Source organism: Vombatus ursinus, unplaced genomic scaffold, assembly GCF_900497805.2.
Source record: "Vombatus ursinus unplaced genomic scaffold, bare-nosed wombat genome assembly UNPS02014768.1, whole genome shotgun sequence".
NCBI classification, from domain to species: domain Eukaryota; kingdom Metazoa; phylum Chordata; class Mammalia; order Diprotodontia; family Vombatidae; genus Vombatus; species Vombatus ursinus.
Window position 1 is genome coordinate 32,655,034 of NW_020954546.1, and position 20,257 is coordinate 32,675,290.

The 20,257-nt window shown below is 48.9% G+C and overlaps 2 protein-coding genes across 3 annotated transcripts; one reads left to right on the forward strand and one right to left on the reverse strand.

The window, feature by feature from the left end:
• Nucleotides 1-938: 938 nt before the first annotated feature.
• Nucleotides 939-6,418, forward strand: LOC114042940 (fibronectin type III domain-containing protein 8-like). Its single transcript, XM_027861718.1, has 4 exons — nucleotides 939-1,141; nucleotides 2,240-2,603; nucleotides 4,505-4,750; nucleotides 6,266-6,418. Exons 1-4 carry the CDS (start codon nucleotides 939-941, stop codon nucleotides 6,416-6,418), a joined length of 966 nt encoding a protein of 321 aa, XP_027717519.1.
• Nucleotides 6,419-9,295: 2,877 nt separating this feature from the next.
• On the reverse strand, nucleotides 9,296-19,508 carry LOC114043405 (notchless protein homolog 1). Of its 2 annotated transcripts, XM_027862510.1 has the most exons (13): nucleotides 19,446-19,508; nucleotides 18,900-19,043; nucleotides 15,720-15,937; nucleotides 15,260-15,339; nucleotides 14,796-14,872; nucleotides 14,123-14,220; nucleotides 13,589-13,781; nucleotides 13,278-13,413; nucleotides 13,089-13,135; nucleotides 11,810-12,012; nucleotides 10,603-10,762; nucleotides 10,405-10,475; nucleotides 9,296-9,691 (listed from the first exon to the last, which is right to left on the reverse strand). In XM_027862510.1, exons 1-13 carry the CDS (start codon nucleotides 19,461-19,463, stop codon nucleotides 9,679-9,681), a joined length of 1,458 nt encoding a protein of 485 aa, XP_027718311.1. In that variant the 5' UTR covers nucleotides 19,464-19,508; the 3' UTR covers nucleotides 9,296-9,678. The 2 variants fall into 2 exon arrangements, with proteins under 2 accessions (XP_027718311.1, XP_027718312.1); XM_027862511.1 differs by lacking the exons at nucleotides 15,720-15,937; nucleotides 18,900-19,043; nucleotides 19,446-19,508 and having other exon boundaries at nucleotides 15,244-15,323.
• Nucleotides 19,509-20,257: the final 749 nt, after the last annotated feature.

A 20,257-nucleotide genomic window follows, 5' to 3' on the forward strand; every position in this document is an offset into this window, starting at 1 on the left:
GAATCGTGTTTTAAATGCATAAACTAAAATACACTGGATTACAAGGTAATCCAATTCTATTGAAATAGTTACCAAAATTTATTTTTAAAAACAAGTTCATAGGTCCCCAGATTAAGGACCCCTAATCTATAGACCAGTCATCTCACTGGAGACATGAAAAGGGGCAGCTAGGTGGAGCAGTGGATAGGGTGCTGAGGCTGGAGTCAGAAAGACCTGAGTTCAGATTCAGTCAGGGATACTTCCTAGCTCTGTGACTCTGAGCAAGTCACTTAACTATGTTTGCCTCAGTTTCCTTGTCTGTAAAACGGGGATAAGAAGAGCACCTACCTGCCAGGGTTGTTGTGAAGATCGAATGAATTGATAATTGGAAAGTGCTTAGCACAGTGTCTGGCAGATGGTAAACCCTGCATAGATGCTAGCTATTGGTGATGAATTTAATGATGAAACTGAGGCCCAAAGGGAAGTGAAACTTGCCTAAGGTCCCACAGCTAGTGACAAAACTAAAAGTCAAGTCTTCTGATTCCTACATCAGAATTTCTTTCCCTATGTCATCAACACAAATCAACATGTCTCCCTGTTCCCCCAAAAAGTGCATGTGCATGAGGAAAATCCATAGATTTCAGAGAAAGTCTAGAGTTTCCCTATTTTAAACATGCAACTAACCCACCCACATTTATCCCCACTCTCATCCCCAGGTCCTCCGATTTCTCTCCCTTCCATCTATCTCTGGTCCTGGCTATCTGGTACTACAGTGACCTCATGGCAATAGCCACCAATCAGGGGGCAGGGGAAACCTAATTGTTACAGTTTGGTATCATGGTGACATCACCCCCTAGTCACCCCCCAAAATCAAGGGCTGCAGAGGCTGCATTGACAGTTTATGTCTGCTTCCAGCCTGCTTGGTGACTGAGCCTCTCGGTCTCACTTTGCGAAGGCAGATGGCATCTGGGGTCCTCTGGAGAGTGGAAGAGGAGGATGAGGAGGATTTGGACCAAAACATTTCCAACAAGAAGGATCCATTTAGCCAATTTAAGAAGTTGTTCCCAATTCATGTGGATCGGAGGTTCTCTGTCCAGGGGTTCACTATGCCCCCAAGATGCACCAAGCCTACCCTTGTTGAGGAAGGAGACTCAGAAGAGATGTAAGGACCAGCACCATCCCTCCTTTCATTCTTTATAGAAGAACAAGGCTTAGGAACAGACAGGGCAGCCTTTAGAGAAAGGATCAATTTCTTTGACCCATGATCAACCTGTTCCCTGCATTCTTGGGACGATGAGGAGGAAACCTTTGTATTCAGATGAGAGTGGGTTGACATATTTTTCCACCTACTCTCTACCACCAATGCAATTTTATCTTCTCCCATCTAGTTAGTTGGTTTCATTTCCCTTCTAGTGTCAGCTGCTCTTGGAATGACACAATCCCCCTGCCCCTATAACTACCCCCAAACTTCGCAAAACCTTATAGCTAGGAGGGGAGGAGAAAAATGGATTCTATCATCATAGAATACAGAGAAACACAGACCGTGGTTTCCTCCAACTACTTCAGTTCAATGGTGCCTACTGGATGTCTTGCTTGGTGGTGCACCTCACCATTCTAGATCCTTGATATTACTAAAGCATAGTAAAGCATAGCTCTGACCTCAGTCGCTGCTTTTTGGGAAGCCTCAGTAAGTTCTCTATTGCCTCTAAGATAAAGTAGTTTGGCATTTTACAATCTGGCTCCAACTTATCTTTCCAGATAGGTCTTGAAAGGTAAACTTACTTAAGGACAAGGGACTATATATGCTGGTTTTGTCTCCGTATTTACAGTGCCTAGTTAGTGCTTGGCACTTAGGAGGCAATTGGTAAATGCTTGCTGAATTGAATTAAATTTAGTACCATGAGGCAGGGAAGGGAAGGAGAGAAGGAGGAAAGGAATGCAAGGGTGGGGAATCTGTAGCCTCGAGGCCGCATGTGGCACCCTATGTCTTTAGTCAAAGGGCCATCCTTGAGGACCTAGAGGGCCACATGTGGCCTCGAGGCTACAGGTTCCCCACCTCTGGAAGCATTTATATGGCATCCACTATGTTCTGTTAAGCACTTTACAAATATCTCATTTGAGTTGATTTGAGTTGTGGGCACGCAGTGATTTTAGCAAATGATGCATCCCTGAAGTGATCTCTACGGGCCAACCATGGGATGGACCAGGGCTGTCCAGCTGTCACCTTTCCAGCATGCTTTGTTGTTTTTGTCCTCCCTAGTCAGCCTTTCGAGTCAGAAGAGTCTAGTTCTGAAGTCTCCAGCGACTCCCCCATTCCCACCAGCATGCTGAACACATTCGAATTTTCCCCGTATCAGCCCAACAGCAACAGCTTCTTAGACTTGCTGGAAAGACAGCTGACAAAGCTCAGCTTGGCCTCCTTGGCCGAGAACAATGAGAAGGGGGACCGGTCCATCTGTTCCAGCCATTCCGAGCCCCTAGTGACGAACTTTGTCCCCCTGGATCTGGACAACCCTGAGACGGATGTAGACACCATCTCTACTTCCTCAGAGTCTCCTGTGGTTGTGGATATCCCCGAAGTCCCCTTCATCTGTGAGCACACCGTCAGTGACTCCACAGCTGTGGTGGGTGACGTTGTCTGATGGGGGCAGCGAGGGAAAAAACTCAAACTTCCATGAAAGAAGGGTGAATGAGTGAGTGAATGAGTAAGTGAATGAATATAATGAGTGAATGAATGAAATGAGCGAGTGAATAATAAGTGAAAGAATGAGTGAGTGAATGAATGAATAAGTGAAAGAATGAGTGAATGAAAGAAATGAGTGAGTGAATGAGTAAGTGAAAGAATGAGCGAATGAACGAATTAAATGGATGAGTGAATGAAGGAATGAGTGAAAGAATGAGTGAGGAAATGAATAAATGAGGAGTGGATGATATGGGAGGCCTCGGAGGCCTTTTGGTTCTCAATCTAAAGAAATGGCAGAAAATTTCACTTTCACATTGACCAGGCAGCAAATGAATAAATATGAATGAATGGGTAGAGGAATGAATGAATGAAGTACAATGCTCTACACACCAGAAGGGAAGAGATATGGATGGAGTCAGGGTGCAACTTGGACTGAGTGTAGGTTAATCATTTAAAAATTATTTAATTATTATTGGAAATTTAGTAACACTCAAAAAAAAACAAGCAAAATGTGGAGTTGGCCCTCAGATAAAAACTCCAAAATTTGAACTTATACTTTACTTGGAAAAAATACTAACGTAAATTTGAACAAAATAATAATAACAATTGAGTTGTTATTGGTTTCCTCCTTCCAAACGGTTCTGAGAGTTCTTGTTTGTAAAGTTTCCTTGCCTTCTCGACATCTATTTATGTCTCCTATTGTTTGCCATGGTCCGTGGAAAGTTGGCCTGATTGTTCACCTGACCTCACTCTTGGACAATCCTTCCCAAATTTCTTGATATTCTTCACATGTCATTTTTATCTAGCCCAATAGGATTCCATTATATTAACATATACTACAGTTCATAGAACTCTTCTCCAATTGTTATTGGTATTCTCAGTTGCTTTCTTCCCCTCCAATTTTTTGCTATTACAAATAAAACAATTATGGATGAATAGTTTTGGGCAGCAGCATAATGGTCCTATTTTCCTCTTGATAACATCCTCAGAATTGTGCCTCAGGAATAGGACCCAAAGAGCAGCTGCTACAGTGGGAAAGAGAGTTGGATTTGAGATCTGAGGACCTGTGCTTCAAATCCCAGCTCTGCTACTCCCACCTGTGTGACCTGGAGTAAAGTCACTAAACCTTTCCAGGCCTCAGTTTCCCCCATTGGTAAAATTAATAATAGTAGGTTGGATTCATTGACCTCAGAGTTTGCTTTCGGTTCTAAATCTATGATCCTTTGAAGTCAAGTTTAAGGGTACAATAAACCTTGTGACTCATTCCATACTAAGAGTCATAGATGCAACCTGGAAAGATTCCTGGCTCTGGAGTTAGAGGATCTGAGTTCAAATCTTGCCTCCTGATGTTTATTGTGTGACCATAGGCAAGTCAATTAAACTTCTCTGGGTTTCCTCACCTTTATTTTCTTTGCTTGTTTATTTTTGGGGGAGGCAATCCTGCTTAAGTGACTTGCCCAGGGTCACACAGCTAATAAATGTCTGAGGTCCGATTTGAACTCAGGTCCTCCTGACTCTAGGGCCAGTGCTCTATCTACTGCCTCTCCTTGTCTTTAAAATGAGGAACCTGGGATAGATGGCTTCTGTGGTCTCTTCTGGCTCCTAGAGTTAGGATCTTAAAGGCCATTTCACTCCCCTAGACCTCAGTTTCCTCATCTGTAACTTGAGGGAATTAGACTAAAGATGGCCTTTGAGTTTCCTTCTAGATTCCCATGATTCCACGAGTATTTGTCCCCTACCGAGCCATGTCAGCAAGCATTTCTTAAGCGCTTCCACTCATGTTCCAGGTGCTGTGAATGGGTTGGGTACAAGGAAGCCCGTGTGGGTTCTCTCTTCCCCCAGATCACCTGGAACAGGAGCCAAGGCAAGCAGCGGGTGAGTTTCTACCAGGTTCTCCTGCAGGAGACAGAGCTAAAGAAAGACAAAGTGAAGAATGAGATGCCCAGGGAAAAATACTGCCCCTGGATCTTCAACCACATCACGGGCACGTCTGTCAAGCTCATGGAACTGAAGCCGAACACCGAGTACTACATCAGGATCCGTGCTGCTAACCTAGCAGGCCCAGGGGAATGGTGCAAACCCTACAAAGTGAGTCCAGGCCCGTCGTCCCTGGAGAGGAGGGGGAGAGTGGAAGGGAACCGCGAGGCGCAGTCAGTGCCAACTACAGGGAGGGAGAGACAGACAGACCCACGGACACACAGACAGAAAGACAGAACCTTCCTTCATGGCCTTTTCCAAGCTGGAATAATAGATTTACACGTAGCCCTTTAAAGTTAGCAAAGCACTTTACAAATATTATCTCATTTCATCTTCACAATTACCTTGGGAAGGAAGGTAATGTATTATTTTGCCATTGTACTGATAGGGAAACTGAGGCAGGCAGAGGTCAAGTGACTTTCTCAGAATCATACAGCTAGTAAGTAACTGAGGTCAGATTTTAACTCCAATCCCCAGCATAACCTGTGCTGCCTAACTGCCCCTAATCCCATACAAAATCTTCCCATTTTGTATTTTTACTGTTACTCTAAGCCAGGTAAAGAGTATGGGATTTGGCATCTCAAGACCTAGGTTTAGCTTTGGGCTGTGCTCCCTACTATCTCTGTAACTTCAGGCAGGTTCACTTTAAGCTCTCTAGGCCTCAGTTTCCTCCTCTATGAAATGAGGGGATTGGTGCTAAATGAATTTCTAAGGTCCCTTTTAGTTCTTAAAAATCTGCCATCCTACCAGAGCTGTGGACCCACAATTAAGCTTTCAAACCCAGGGCTTTGAGGATCCTCTATAACCATTGCCTACTTCCTCTCCTCCTCCGCTACCTTAGCAAGCATAGAAAATTGAGATCCAGTGCTCTAGGCTATTTGTGTATTTGTACAGATACTGGGAAATTGAATAAATAGAACCAGACAACAAGCACTTATTAAATACTTACTAAATACCTACTATGTGCCAGGTTAGGTGGCAGGCAGTGGATTGAGCACCAGGCCTGGAGTCAGGAAGACTCATCCTTCTGAGTTCTAATCTGATCTCAAACACTAGCTGTGTGACCCTGGCCAAGTCACTTTACCCTCTGTACCTCAGTTTCCTTATCTGTAAAATGAGCCGGAGAAAGAAATGGCAAACCACTCCAGTATCTCTGCCAAGAAAACCTCAAATGGGGTCATGAAGAGTAGGACGCTACTGAAAAGACTAAACAATAAGAATTATGTGCCAGGCACCTCTAAGCTTGGGGATAAACTGTTCCCTCCCCTTAAAGAGCGCGCACACACGTCTCCCCTTGTAGAGCATAAGCTTCTCGAGACAGGAACTGGGGTTTGTTCGGGTTTTTTTTTGTCATCTGTGCCTGGCACATAGTAGGCATTTAATAAGCGTTTTATGGAATAACCCGATTGTTGGGGGCATGGAGGGAGGAAATGTTGAGGGAGGAAAATGGGGGGGGGGTAGGAAATAGGAACCAGGGAAGAAGTTGGAAACCTGAGGGGAGTATACTGGGGACAAAGAGGTGCAGCAATAGAATTAGAGTGGGAAATAAAATTAGGGTGGGAAATCAAAATGGGAATTTAGAAAAGGAGCGAAACGAGCACCGCTTTCTTTTTCTCTCTGACTCAGTTTTCCACACTGGCCATTAATGTGAGTGGCTTCCCCAAGGAGAACCCCATCCAAATCACCGTGCTTCGTCGAGAACCCCAGAGGAAAACGGTACACGTTGGGGTCAAAGAGCTGAGGAGACTGGAGGACTTGGAATTCATTTTTCCCAACTAAGAGGGCTCTTCCGGCCCCAACCATTCACCCATTTATTCGGCCCCCGCTCAGGGCCCCTCAGGAGCCTCGTCTAGCACCAACACAGAGCATAGCACTGATGAGCCCCACCTCTGCTTGCCCAAGCCCTGGAATGCCCCAGCTTCCCTGCCTCTCGACCCCCTGGCGGGGACATGATGCGGCAGGACCCCCACTTAACTGGACCCAAGTAGCCTCAGACTGGCTGGCAGCCAGGTCGAGCCACTGACTATAGCTTCTGGCAGGCTCCTTCCTTCCCCCCTCAGAGCTGGACTCACAGCACGTCCTCATTAAAGAGCTATAAACACCTCTCGGCCCTCAGGGTGCTTGCCTTGAAGTGAGGGGGGACATATCCCAGAGTCAGAAAGGACAAAGTCAGAAAGCAATATACATAGAGTCGGACAAGCTGTCACGTATGTTGAGTCAGAGGAGCTGGGCTCAGATTGTGTGTGTGATTCAGCTGTGTGACTTTGGAGACAGGTCACTTAGCCTGTTTGCCTCAATTTCCTCACCTGTAAAATGGGGGTAATAAGAGCACCTGTATGTGCACAGGGTCATTGGGAGGATCAAATAAATTAACACCTGTAAAGAACTTTTGCAAAATTCTAGATTAACCTCTAGGATTTTAAAATCTGGGTTCTTCCTACCTACGTGACTTTGGAGTTTAATTTCTCTGTGCCCCATGTTCTTCATCTACTATATCAAAGGGTTCATCAAGTGGAGGGAAACATAGGATGCAAAGATCTAGAGCTGGAATCAATAGCCTAATTTTACAGATGAGGAAACTGAGGCTCAGATTTTAATGATGGGTCGCAACCAGATTCACAGGACCTTAGAAATGCCATCTTAAGTCCAATCCTCTAAATTTACTGATAAGGAAACTGAGGCCCAGAGGCTATATGACTTAGGGTTATAACCAGAGTTAGAGCTAGAAAGGGACCTTAGAAAGGTCATCTTAGTCTATTCCTCTATTTTGACTGATAAGGAAACTGAGGCCTAGCATTTATGCAACTCCGGTTCACAACCAGAGATTTAGAGCTGGTAAAGGACCTCATTTTACAGATGAGGAAGCTGAAGCCTGGTCACCTGGTGACTTCCTCCATCCAGGTCCCATAGGGAGGAGGTGAGAGCTATGACAGGTATTTGGACTCTGGTTTTCTAACTTCAGCCCCACCCAGGCTCTCTCTGGACTTAAGGTTCAAGCAGTGGGAACACCTGGGTCAAGACACACACAGATTCTAGATTTCCCTCCAAGGATATTTAGTCCACAAATCATTTTTTTTTTAGGCAATTCGGGTTAAGTGACTTGCCCAGGGTCACACAGCTAGTAAGTATCAAGTGTTTGTTTCGAGGCCAGATTTGAACTCAGGTCCTCCTGACTTCAGGGCCGATGATCTATCCACTGCACCACCAACCTGCCCCAAATCATCAATTTTTTAAAAAAAAGCATTTATCTATCAAGTACCTACTATGTCCTGGGAAGCTGTGCTTAGAGGTCCTGGAGATGCAAATAATAATAATAAAAAAAAAAGATATAATCCCTACTCACAATGAGCTTCTTTCTATGAGAAGCCAGGTTGCCTCTCTCTCTCACACACACACACACACAATCCCAAGTCTTTCTGCAGTTTTTAAGATTTAATAGTTAATCACAGAAAAGTGGAAAGAGCGACTCACAAGGAGGGAAAGTTTTAGACCTGGGTCCTAAGGCAGCTCACACTAGGGTGACTTTGGAATTCAACCAATAGACCCGAGTGTGGTCTCCTGGACTCCTTTACCAAGGGCACAACGACAGCTGGAGGAGCATGGGCATATTATTTCCCCGGGCTTAGAGTCCTTGAGAGACAGTTGCAGCAGCATTGAGATTAAGGCATTTTAATGTCTGCAAAGCATTTTCTATGCCTGATTTCATCGAAGCATCACCGCTCAGTGGCATGATTATCACAGGACCAGAGCTAGAAGAGACCTGGGAGGCCACCTAATGTTGGACCCCTCTGGGTGGCCCACTGGATAGAGGAGTGGAGCCAGGAAGACCCGAGTTCAAATCCTGCCTCAGACTCTTATGAGGGTGGAGGTGGGTCAAAAAAACACTAGATCCGGAAGTTCCTTTTGGTTCCTGTCTGTGCTTTTGAAAACTGTGGTGGGCTTTTATTTCCTCTCCTGTGCGGGGGAAAAAATGGACTGGGGAAGGGAGACTGGGGAGGGAAATCAGTCAACAAGCATTTATTAATCACCTACTATATGCCAAGCCCTGAGAGATAAAAGACAAAAATTAAACCTTTCCTGCCTTTACGGAGCTCACTTTCTATTTAGGGAGACAAAACATACACTTTCAATTGAATACAAAGAACATTTTTTTTAAAAAAAGGCAGTGATCAGGAAAGGACTTAGTAAAACACTTTAGCAAACCTTAAGTTACTATATAAATGCTAGATTATCACCAGCATCATCATTAACCTCTTTGTTTTAGTTTCATTTGTAAAATGAAGTAGGACCACAATGATGTCTCAGCTCTAAATCTAGGCTTCTAAGACCCAAAGAGGGGGCACCTGAGCTGAGTTTTGAAAGAAACTGGGGATTCAAAAAGGTAGAAGTGAGGAAGGAGGGCATGCTGGGTATGGGGCACGGCCTAGGCAAAAGTTCAGCGATGGAATGTCAGGGTGAGGAGCAACAAGACTGGTTGGGCTGGACCAAAGAACGAGGTAAGGAGGATGAAGAGAGAGGCCATGAAGGTCAGAAGATATCAAAGGCAAAACTTTCTGTCTGAGACGGCTTTGCTGTAGCCTTAGCCAAAGGGAGGGAGGGGGCTTGACAAGAGGACTGTCCCAGGATTTTGCCAGAGCTCGGGATTTGATGACAAAAAACCACAGAAAAATAACTTATTTATTTGGCAAAAGAGAGGCATCCTACTCTGGAGGAAGTCAACATTTAGAGGGGAATAAAAAGCGGCAGGTGTGGAGGCCTGCAGGAGGCCCTCCGCGTCTTCTCCGGCTGCAGCTCGGGGTCCAAGGTCACTGCCCCTTGTCACACGCCTTGCCGCGCCCGTCTCCATCCGCGTCCTACGTCACACGTGTCCAACGGTTGCATTGACCATCTTTTGGTCCGGCCATCGCTGACTGCAGAACGCCTGTCCCACTCCCCGACAAGCCAGCCTGCCTGCAGCCCCCAAGACGGCTAGCGGAGGGTACAGATGGAGCTGTGGATTCACAGTGTTAGAGCGGAAGGGGCGGGAAGGCTCCGGGCTCTCACCTCCTCCATCTGTGGACAAAAGAAAGCATCAGGACAGAGCTCTCGGTGAGAAAGGGCTCTTCATTCAAGAAGGCCTGAGAAGGAACCTGGACCACCCAGCTGCGGCTGTGCCTCCCCCACCTGACCCCCAGGATGAGAGCCTGGGTGTCTCAGGCTCCCGGTGGGAGGGACCTGACACTCTGCTCCAGCTCCCCTCTCCAGCACCCCACAAGGCTCAGTGATGCCGGCTGGGGTTGACCCTCCTGCAGGACCTCTCTACTACATACAGCTCAACCTTCTGTCATTCTCCCCTCCCAATCAAAGCATCACTGAATTTAGATCTAGAAGGGCCCTTAGAGGCCATCCAGGACAACATCTCCCATTATACAGATGAGGAAACTGAGACACAGAGAGGTTAAGTGACTATGCCTAGGGTCACTCAGCTAGGAAGTGTCTGAGGAAGGATTGTAAGTGTGCCACACTGTGCCAGCCTCTGTTCCTGTCCCTCCACCCCAATCCCCCAGCTGCCGTCTGAGAGATCTTAGATCAGTGATCCATTTAAGAACAGATTCAGAAAAGCTGAGGGACCCAAGAGTTGGCCTAAGTGCTTTAAAAGGAACCCAGAATTCTGTATTTTGGTGGAAAAGATGCTGAACCTGCCCAGGGGGCACGTGGAGGGAAACAGCGGGTAGCGACAGCCCAGCCTTCAAGAGCTGGCTGATCCCTCAGAGCCCCAGACTCACATGCGGAGACATTTGTCCTTCCCACCACTTGCCACCCGCTGGCCATCCGGACTCCAGTCCACAGCAAACACCTGAACCAAGAGGAAGACATTTTAAGTCAAAGCCAAGTCAAGTGAGGCAGCAGCAACCCACACCCCGCCCTGGTCCTCCCTCCATCATTCCTTCCCTCCCTCCCTCTGAATCCTGGGGTGCGGCTACCTCATCAGCGTGACCAGGGAGGTCCACAGCCAGCTTCCGGGTCTTCACGTCCCACACCTTGAGCGTACTGTCACTGCTCCCGCTCACCAGGAGCCGGCTGTCTGCAGACCAGGCGATCTGGTACACGGCTGCCACGTGGCCTCGGAGGGAAGCCAGATACCTGGAGTAGAGGCAGAGGACACGGGTCCCTCCTTTGCTCAAGAGCCTACTGTCATTTCCTCCTCAGCTTTTAAGACCCTTGGCCACACTCTTCTTCTAATTTCTTACTTTTGTTACTCGTCAAAGCTTTAACCTACAACTCTTTTTGTTCTCTCCTTTCCAAAAGGCATTTTCTTCTCTCTGGAATCCTCTCTTCTTCTCCTTCTCATTCCTTAAAATTAACCTTCTCCAGGATGCCTTTCCTTATTAGCCTCCAGGACACTGTTTCGAGGTCAGTGGGAGACATCAGGGTTAACCGTGAAAGAGCACTGATCTTGGAGTCCAAGGATCTAGGTTCAAATCCTACCCCTGACACTTGGGACTCAGTTTCTTCATTTGTACGATGAAGGAGGGAGGTTAGATTAGATGAACTCCAAGATCCCTTCTAGTTCTAAATCTTTCCTCCCATGATTCTTCAGTTACCGTTCTGGGAACAAATAGCGCAGCAAAGAATAAGAGGGAGAGGGCAGGCAGAGAGGACCAGGACAGGTATGGCACAGGAGGGAGAAGAGGTTGGGAATGCCTGTACATGCGAGGAGCAAAGCCCCATCCACCCCTAGTCTGGGTGTTTTACAGCCCGCCTTAGTGGGATGAACCAACGGTTTCATTTTTATCTTTATCTCCTCAGGGCTTGGTACATGGTCGGTGATTAATAAATACTTGCTGACTAATTGATTTCCCTCCCTGTATCTCTTCATGACTAACACATACAGGTGCTACTCTACTAATTTAGACTTGCTTCTCAGTGCCTAATATCTATTTTCTATGCACGTGTCTTAAGGGACACAAGCCCCCTCTTAAAAGACCAGAGATTTGAAGAGGAAGGACCTCTAGAGGCCATGGAGAAAACCCCTCCATTTTACAGATGACGGAACATGAAGCGGTGGCTGGTGCCCAGCACTCTCCTGGGCCTCGGTCTTAGAGGGGGTGGACTAAAGCTAGATGACACCCTCCCCGACAGGGGCATCCCACAGCCCCACGCCTCCACACCTCCCCACTGCAGACTCACTTGCCGGTCTTCCCTTCCCACAACTTGATAGACTTGTCGAAGGAGGCACTGGCGATGATGCGAGCGTCAGGGGAGAAGAGCACCTGATTGATGAGGGCCTGGTGTCCCAGCATTCGCTGCAGGGGCTTCTTGTCCTCTGACGGGGTCCACAGGAACAGCGTGAAGTCATCGGAACCCGAGACCAACCTCTCTGGCCCCAGACCCTAGGGCGGTGAGAACACACACACACTCATCCTCATCCACCGCTGCTCAGGAGGCAGACAAACAGGGTCTGACTCTCAGGGGAGGAGACCCGTTGCCAACAGTAACTGAAATCAACGTGTGTTATGCCCCGACACTCCATCAGGTGGTGCAGAGGAGTCAAGAAGGACCAAAGTCACGAGGACTGCTGGGGACCTTGCAAAGAGGGCGAAGCCCATTTCTGTCTTGGAACCCCAGAATCGAGCACCAGTATGCAGGAAGAGCTTAATGAGTGTCTGTTCAATCAAACAGTGTCAGTTATGCGGCCCTACATGAAAGTTACAGAGCTACGACCAGACGCGGGAAGACCTGAGTTCAGAACCTTCTGTGTCACCCTGGTCAGGCGACAACCTCTCTATGCTTTGGTCCCCTACGGCCAATAAGGGCCCCTCCAGCTCTAAAATCTAGAGGCAGCTGAGCAGTGCGGTGGTTATACTGCTGAGAATCTCGTCTCGGGCACTAGCTGTCTGTCTGACTCTGGGGAAGTGACTAAATAACAACAACTCCCCTATATAAAGGGCTATGAACTTTACAATCATTATCTCACTCAAGTCTCACAACAACTCTGGGAGGGAGGTACTATCATCATACCCATTTTACAGATGAGAAAATGGAGGCAGGCATACCTGAAGTACAGACTCCCCTAGAATCCCATAACTACTAAGTATCTGACGTCCACTTTGAACTCAGCTCTAACCCCTCTGTAACCTCAGCTTCCTCTTCTGTTGAATAATCAGGTGGGTCTTTATCATTACTTCCTGCTCTAAATGTACACTCCTACTCATTAAACATCTACCTACATGGAAACAACAAGAATATTGCACTGGCAGAAGAGCTGAATTTAAATTCCAGCTGCGCCAGTAACCTTGTGCTTTTTTTTGCCTCAGTTTACTCCAAGACCCCTTCAAACCTCAACATTTCATGGTTCTGTTATTCTCAGTGTTCTGGGGATAATCAACAGAGGAGGCTGCCGGGAAGAAGGGAAGTCTGGAGAGAAGGGCTTCTCATGGCCTGGAGGAGGGCCGCCCCACACACTCACCCTAATCTGGTTGTAACGGTCCAGCGCTCTCTCTTTCAGCTCCTGCACTGTGTCCAGCATGGGACAGAAAAGAAGAAAGATTAGGAAAAGGATGAAGTCAGAAAACAACCTGAGACAAACGGCCCAGGGCCTCCCTCCAGAGGCTGCCATCAACCTCCTTCTCTCCCCTAGCCCTTCCATTTCACTCACAGGAGCCCTGGACATCCTGAGGGTTAACTGAGGCCTCTGCCGGCTCGAAGGCACCCGTTCGAAGGACGTAGTCAGTGCTGAGTGCCATGGTGTTCACCCAATGGGCGTGCCCCTGTAGTGTCCTGCACAGCACCCCCTGGGAAAGAGGGGAAATGGGGGATGAGAATCAGAAAATACACAAAATAGGTGCCAGGGTCAACCTCCCCGAGCTTCAGTTTCCTCATCTGTAAAATGGAGGAAAGCTAAACTAGATTATCTCTCAGGTTCCCCCCTCCCCAAGCTCTAACTCCCTTTGTCTTACGACTCCTCACATCAAGAGCCCGCCAGACTTTGATGGTTCGGTCCTGGGAGGCCGAGTAGAGAAGGCCATCCCCTCCCCATCTGATACAGGTGACCGACTGGGTGTGTCCGGTAAGGATGTGGTCGCATCGGCCAACGGTTGTGTCCCAGACCCGGACGCTGCCATCCTTCGAACTACTGGCCATGTAGCGGCACTCGGGGTTCCTGGACAGGAGAAAGGTGTGATCCCCATGCTGGTGCAACACTGGCTTCCCCTCCACAGTCCCTCCCGACTCCTCGCTTGGCCAAGGTCCCCCAAAGGGCTCTCCTCCAATTAAACCCCTTGGTGATGTCTAGGAAAATCGAAGCTGCCAGGCGAGGCCAGCATGGCACGGCGAGCACACCTCCACTCAGCTCACCCACCTGCCCCACGCCACACATTCACCCAGGCGCCTCCGAGGATGGAGCAGCTGAAAGCTGAAGGGCTGAGGCTCCTGGGCCCACCCTCCTCACCCCCCATGCATCCTCTTTGGTGGGACCGAGTGGGCAACACCCCTTCCACTCACATGTGCAGCGGCTCCCAGCTCAGTCCTGTGATCCACCTGCTATGTCCGGCAAGGGCCCTGCCCAACTGCTTCCCCGTGTTTGGGTCCCACAGGAGAATCTGAGGGAAAGGAGCCCTTGGAGTCCCCCTGAACCCCAACCCAGGGCCTTGCCCTTCTCTCCCCCTCCCACCTGGAATCAGTCCATTCCCCACACTCAGGATCAGAGCCAGGGAGCTTAATCCACTGGTCTTTGGGCCTCCAGACCTGGAACTGAGCTGTCCTCATTGGCAAACGCCATCTCCCATGGCTGGCCCTGACCTAGGTCACCTCCGATCACGCATGCTTCCCATACTATCCAGTTATCTGCCTGGACCATTCCTGTGACTTCCTAGATTAAAGGCCCTTCCTTGCCCAGTTCCCACCCTCCTAGAATATGTGCTCGCTCTGTATGTGTGTGTGTGTGTGTGTGTGTTTATGTCTTCTGCTTTTAGAATGTAAGCTCCGTGAGGGCAGAACTGTCTGGCATTTGTATCAGACTACTTAGTGTACAAAGCACTCAATAAACATTTCATTAAACAGGGTAGATACTACCTAAATACATCTTCTACATGGCCCTTCTCTGGAGACACAGAACTCCAGCTCCCTGGGGGAGCAGACCCCAGATTGCCTAAATGGTCACAGGGTAGCCACTCACTTGGCCATTCTTACAGCCTGAGGCCAGTTTCTTGCCATCTGGAGACCAGGAGATGCTGAGGACCCAATGTCTGTGACCTAAGAGAGCAAAGGACAGGGAGAGGAGGCCATAAGGGGACAGAACAGGCAGCCCTTGGTACCAGAAGATGCCCATCCCCCACCCCGTCTAAATCCAGCCGTGGATTTCAGAGTTATCCATCCATGAGCAGGGACAGGTGTGTAAGGCTACATTCTCCCTTCCATCCAATCTCTCATTCACGAGAAGGCCGGGCCTGAGGAGGGATGCAGTCTTGACTGTGGATGGGAGGGATGCTGCCTAGGTCTTACAAGGTGGTGTGGGGTTTGAATCTGGGCCTCCTTAGTCCCCAGCCCTCCCCAAGGCACTCTTTTAGGCTGCTCTGCCCTGCCCCGGAGAGAGGCTTTGAGAGCCGCGTGCCCCCTCTGCTCACCTGCCCCCATACTGACCCCTGGAAGTGAAGTGGGGAGTTTCTGTATTGAGATCCCAGAAGCGCACAGTGGTGTCTCCGGAGCCGCTGGCCAGATACCTGGGGGAAGCAGAGAATGGCACCTCTGAGCTTTACACCAGGGAGTCCCTTGGGTCCCAAAGGCCATGTAGCCTATTAAACATTCCCCAATAACCAGGATCTGTTTGGATTCCCTTTTTTTTTTAAAGAGTAAAACAACAAGTAATCTACCTAATCAGAAACAAATACCTTTCCCACAGTGGGGTGGGCACACCCTCAGAATGTGGCTCGGACTCCGCCCCTCCCTCCCCTAGGAATGAGGACAATCAGGACAGATTCTGGGAAACATGCCCCACCAACTGATGGAGGCCCCATCTGAGATGGCTGAACCCTTCCACCAGGCCCCAGACTCAGAGGCTCAGGTCTCCTGTCCAACACCCCAAGTCTGGCTCCGTCCTTACTTCCCCGTGGGGCTGAAGGCTACAGAGATGACAGCCTCAGTGTGACCCTCCAGGGAGCTGGTACATCGGGTGATGGCTCGGACCCGGAACACAGCTTGTGGCTGGTAAATGATGTCAAGGACTTTCTCGGTCTCCACCGACTTAGACTCAAGCGTCTTCTCCAGTGAAGTGATGATCTCTGAATCGTGGACATAAAAGGCCAAGGGTAGGGGGTCCTCCTAGAGAGGAAGAGGAATGAAGTGAACCCTTACCAAAGAACAGGCGACGGCCCCCTTTTCAGTGAAGACTCCCTGAACTGATCCAAGGAAAGTCAGGTTGGGCCTCAGTTTCCTCCTCTGTAAAATGAGGCAGGTGGACCCGTGATCATTCTGTGACCCGATCATCATTCATCACATCATCACATCCCTGGGCCCACCCTCTCTGAGCGATCGCCCTCAATGACAGCAAGACAGCATGAAGAGCATTTCTGCCGGAGGAGTGGGATGCGGCACCCCGATGCCAGCGGGAAAGGCTGTGCAGAGGTCCCTTCCCCAATGCCGGTCACAGACGACTTAGTAGCCACTTTCTCGGTCCGACTCCTCCCTGTCTCACTGCTCCCCACCACGCGACTGTGGGTGTCCCCCAGGGCTCTGTCCTGGACCCTCTTCTCTTTCTCGTCATACTTAGTGACCTCATCCGGTCCCAGATCTAAATACCCAGCCCTGGTCCCTCTCCTGTTCCAGACCTGGCCCACCAACTCTCCCCCGGACGTTTTGAACTTAGCCAACCCACAGGCAGCTCAAACTCAACACGGCCAAAGCAGAACGAGTCATCTTCTTCTGCTACCCAAGCCCACCCTTCTTCCAAACTTGCCATATTGCTGTCAAGGGCGTCACCACCCTCCAGGTGACTCAGGACTTCAGCCTGAGTCATCCCTGACTCTTCTGCACTCTCTCTCACCCCACAGGGCCAATCAGGCCAAGTCCAGTCATTTCTACCTTTCAACGTCATCCCCTTCTCTCTACCCATTCAGCCCCCGTCCCTCTAGTCTGGACCACTGCAGGAGCTTCCTAATTGTTCTCTGGGCCTGGAGTCTCTCCCTATTCCAATCCAATCTCCATACAACCGCCAGAATGATTTTCCTAAAGCCCAGATTGGGCCGTATCACCCCTCCTACTTCACTGAACTCCAATGGTTCCCTATTACCACCATGATCAAATACAAACCTGTTTGTTACCCAACCTCCCTTTCTGGGATAATTACCCCTCTTTGTGTACCCTACAATCCAGCCAAATTGGCCGCCTTCTTGGTTCTCACATACCCCATCCCATCTCCAGTCACCATGCCTTTGCATAGCCGGTCCCTCACGTCTGGAAGGGCCTCCCCCCTCACCTCTACCTCTTAGAACACTGGTTTCCTTCAAGATTCACTTCAAGTGCCCCTTTAGGAAACATCACACATTGCTTCTACCTTATCCCAATTAAGGGGCGGAGGACAGTTTTGAGAATGAGGCACTACAGGCAGGGGTGAAGGGGAAGATTTAAGAAAGACTTCATAAACAGCCACCTTGTGCGATGACTAATATTGATAGACTTAACCCTTCTCAGCAATGCAACAATCTAAGACATCTCCAAAGGCCTCATGATGGAAAATGCTATCCACATGCAGAGAAAGAACTATGGAGTTTGAATGCAGATCGAAGCATACCATTTGCTATTTTTTTCTTCTGTTTTGTTTTGTTTCCTCTTTCTGGTGGTTCCTCCTATTGGTTCTAATTCTTACTTAGAACATCACTAATATGAAAATATGTTTAATAGGAATGTATATGTAGAGCCTACATCAGATTGCGAGCCATCTTGGGGAGGGAGGTGGGAAAGGAGAGGGAGAAAAATTTAAAACTCTAAAGCTTATGGAAGTGATTGTTGATACATCAAAACAAATTAATAATAATGAAAAAAAGGGGCAGCTAGGTGGCACAGTGAATAGAGAACTGGTCCTGGAGTCTGGAGGACCTGAGTTCAAATAACATAACATGTTATTCAAATAACATGTACTAGCTGTGTGGGTGTGGGCAAATCACTTAACCCCATTGCCAAGCCCCCTCCCAAAAAAAGTCATGGAAAAGATGGTACTTGGGCCAAGTCCTCATCTGTGATGGGGGGGGGGGGGAAACAACCTAGATGGTTTCTTCAGTTCCTTCTAGCTCTAAATCTACGAGTCTACAAAATGAAGAGACATTCTTTCAACATGACTAATGTGCAAATATGTCTTTCATGACATCACATGTCTAAAGGGTACTGTATTTCTTGCCTTCTCAATGTGTGGAGAAGGGGTGGAGGGAGAAAATTTGGAGCTGAAAATAAAAATAAAATAGACAGTCATTAAAAAAATTCTTTTCCCCCAAATCAACAAGCAATTATTTTCTCTCCCTTCCAGATACCCCTCCTCCTCATCTCTTGAAAAAAAAAAACAAACCAACCTTGTAACCAAAATACATAGCTGAGCAATAGAAATCCCTGCCTAGGCCATGTCCATTGGGCATCCCGAGTCCCTCACTTCTCTAGCTGGAGATGGGCAGCAAGGATGTTCTGAAAAGGTATGTCTCAAAGAGCCCTCCCACTCACACAAAAATAAACAAATAGGAACTCAGGGCTCTTCCTGCAGCCTTTTTCTTCCATAATCACTAGACCGTAAGCTCCCTGAGGTCAGGAATCACCTCATGTAAACTTTGTGTCTTTCTAGGGCAAGGGTTCTTAACTTTTTTGCATCTGGCAAGACCCAAGTATCCCTTATCAGCATAATGTTTTTAACTAGGATTACAAAGGAAACCAATTATATTGAAATAATTATCATTTTTTTCATATTTAAAAAACCCACCAAATTCATGGACCCTTGGTTAATTGAAACCCTAAAGTTCGGAGACTAGCACAATACCTGGCATTGGGTTAGCGCTTAATAAATGCTTGTTTTCTTTCTTCTAGATAGTAGGCACCAATAAATGCTTAACTTGACAAGTCTAGGGATCACACAGGGGGCATTTCACAGGTTCACAGATTTAGGGTCAGAAGTTTTCTGAGGTGCCATGGATTACAGATGAGGAAACTGAGGCCCAGGGGTGCACTGCTAGTCCTGGTCTTCCTGCCTCCTGTGCCGAGGCCCTAGCCTCTTACTTAACCCACGCGGGTCGTGGGGACTTCCTACCTTACTCAACAGGGCATTACAGACGAGCTGGAGTTTGTCCGGGGTGATGTCCACGGGCACGTCGAAGGGCGAGCCCAACAGCTGCCCGCCTTCATCTTGGAACTGGACCAGCAGCCGCTGCACATCCCCACGCACCACCTCGTCCTGCCACGGACACACGGGGGTGGGAGGGGGGTTAAGAGCCTCCATCTGGTAAGGGATGTCGTGGGTGGGTGTCTACCTTTTGGGACACCCTCCTGAACATCCCCACGCACCCCCTAGTCCTGCCACGGACACGCGGGGAGGGAGGGGAGGGTTGAGAGCTCCTCTAGGGGGCAGACAGTCTATTGGGGCACACACACCGCCCCGAACTTCCCCACGCACCCCCTCGTTCTGCCACCGACACTCGAGGGGAGCGGCTGTACCGGGGAGAGGGGAGTCTATTGGGACCCCCACCCCATGCGTGTCACTCTTCGTTCCCAGGGTTAGGGTCCCCCCCCGCGTGGGCTACTCCTTCTCCCCGATCGCCCCTAAACTCCCACGCCCCCAAACCCCAAACCGGCTCACAGTCGCTTCCGCCGCCATCCCGAATCCCCACGTGGAGGAAAACGATGCGGGAGGCCTAGAGCGCCGCCCCCACAGCACGGCCACGCCGCCGAGAGCGCACCCTGCCCCCTGGTGGTGCGGCGGGACGTTGTCTCCGCCTCCGCCATAGCTGCGAGAGGGCGGGGGTGTTGGCTCTGGAGGGAGAGACTCTAGAATCCAGGATGCGAGCGTAGGTCTGCAGGTGGACATGGACTTTGACGTCATTCGGCGTGCTGTTGCTCTCACACTCAGGTCTCCGGTGCTTTGCACTGGCTCTCTCCCCTCCCCTAGGCCCAGAACGCTCCCCTTGCTCACCTCCTTTAGGGGCGGGCTAGAGCCAGCTCCTACCAGGTCGGGGAGAGGGGCAGGTGGTTAAATTTTCAGTGAAAATTTTACGTTTTCTCACCTCGAAAATGATCAAATTCCACAAATCAGGACTTGATATATTGTTTTGTTAATAGTCTGTACTTAAGAAAGTGATGGAGAACCTGTCCCCAAAGCTGGTTCACCAAAATTCACCAAAACCCCCAATACCCCCACTTCTTAGCACCCCTAGAATCAAAGCTCAGCCTAAGCACCACCGCTTTCCACGGGAAGCCTTTCCCTAGCTCCCTAGCTGTTAGAGCCTCCTTGAAAAATTACTTTGTCCTTATTTTGCATTTGTTTCATATACGTATACTTGTGTGCGTTGTGAGAGGTAGTTGATGTAATGACTTAAATTTAGTGGGGAAGACCACCTCCCTGTCAAGACCTGCCCCTGACCCAGACTGCCTGTGTGATCTTGGGCAAATAAC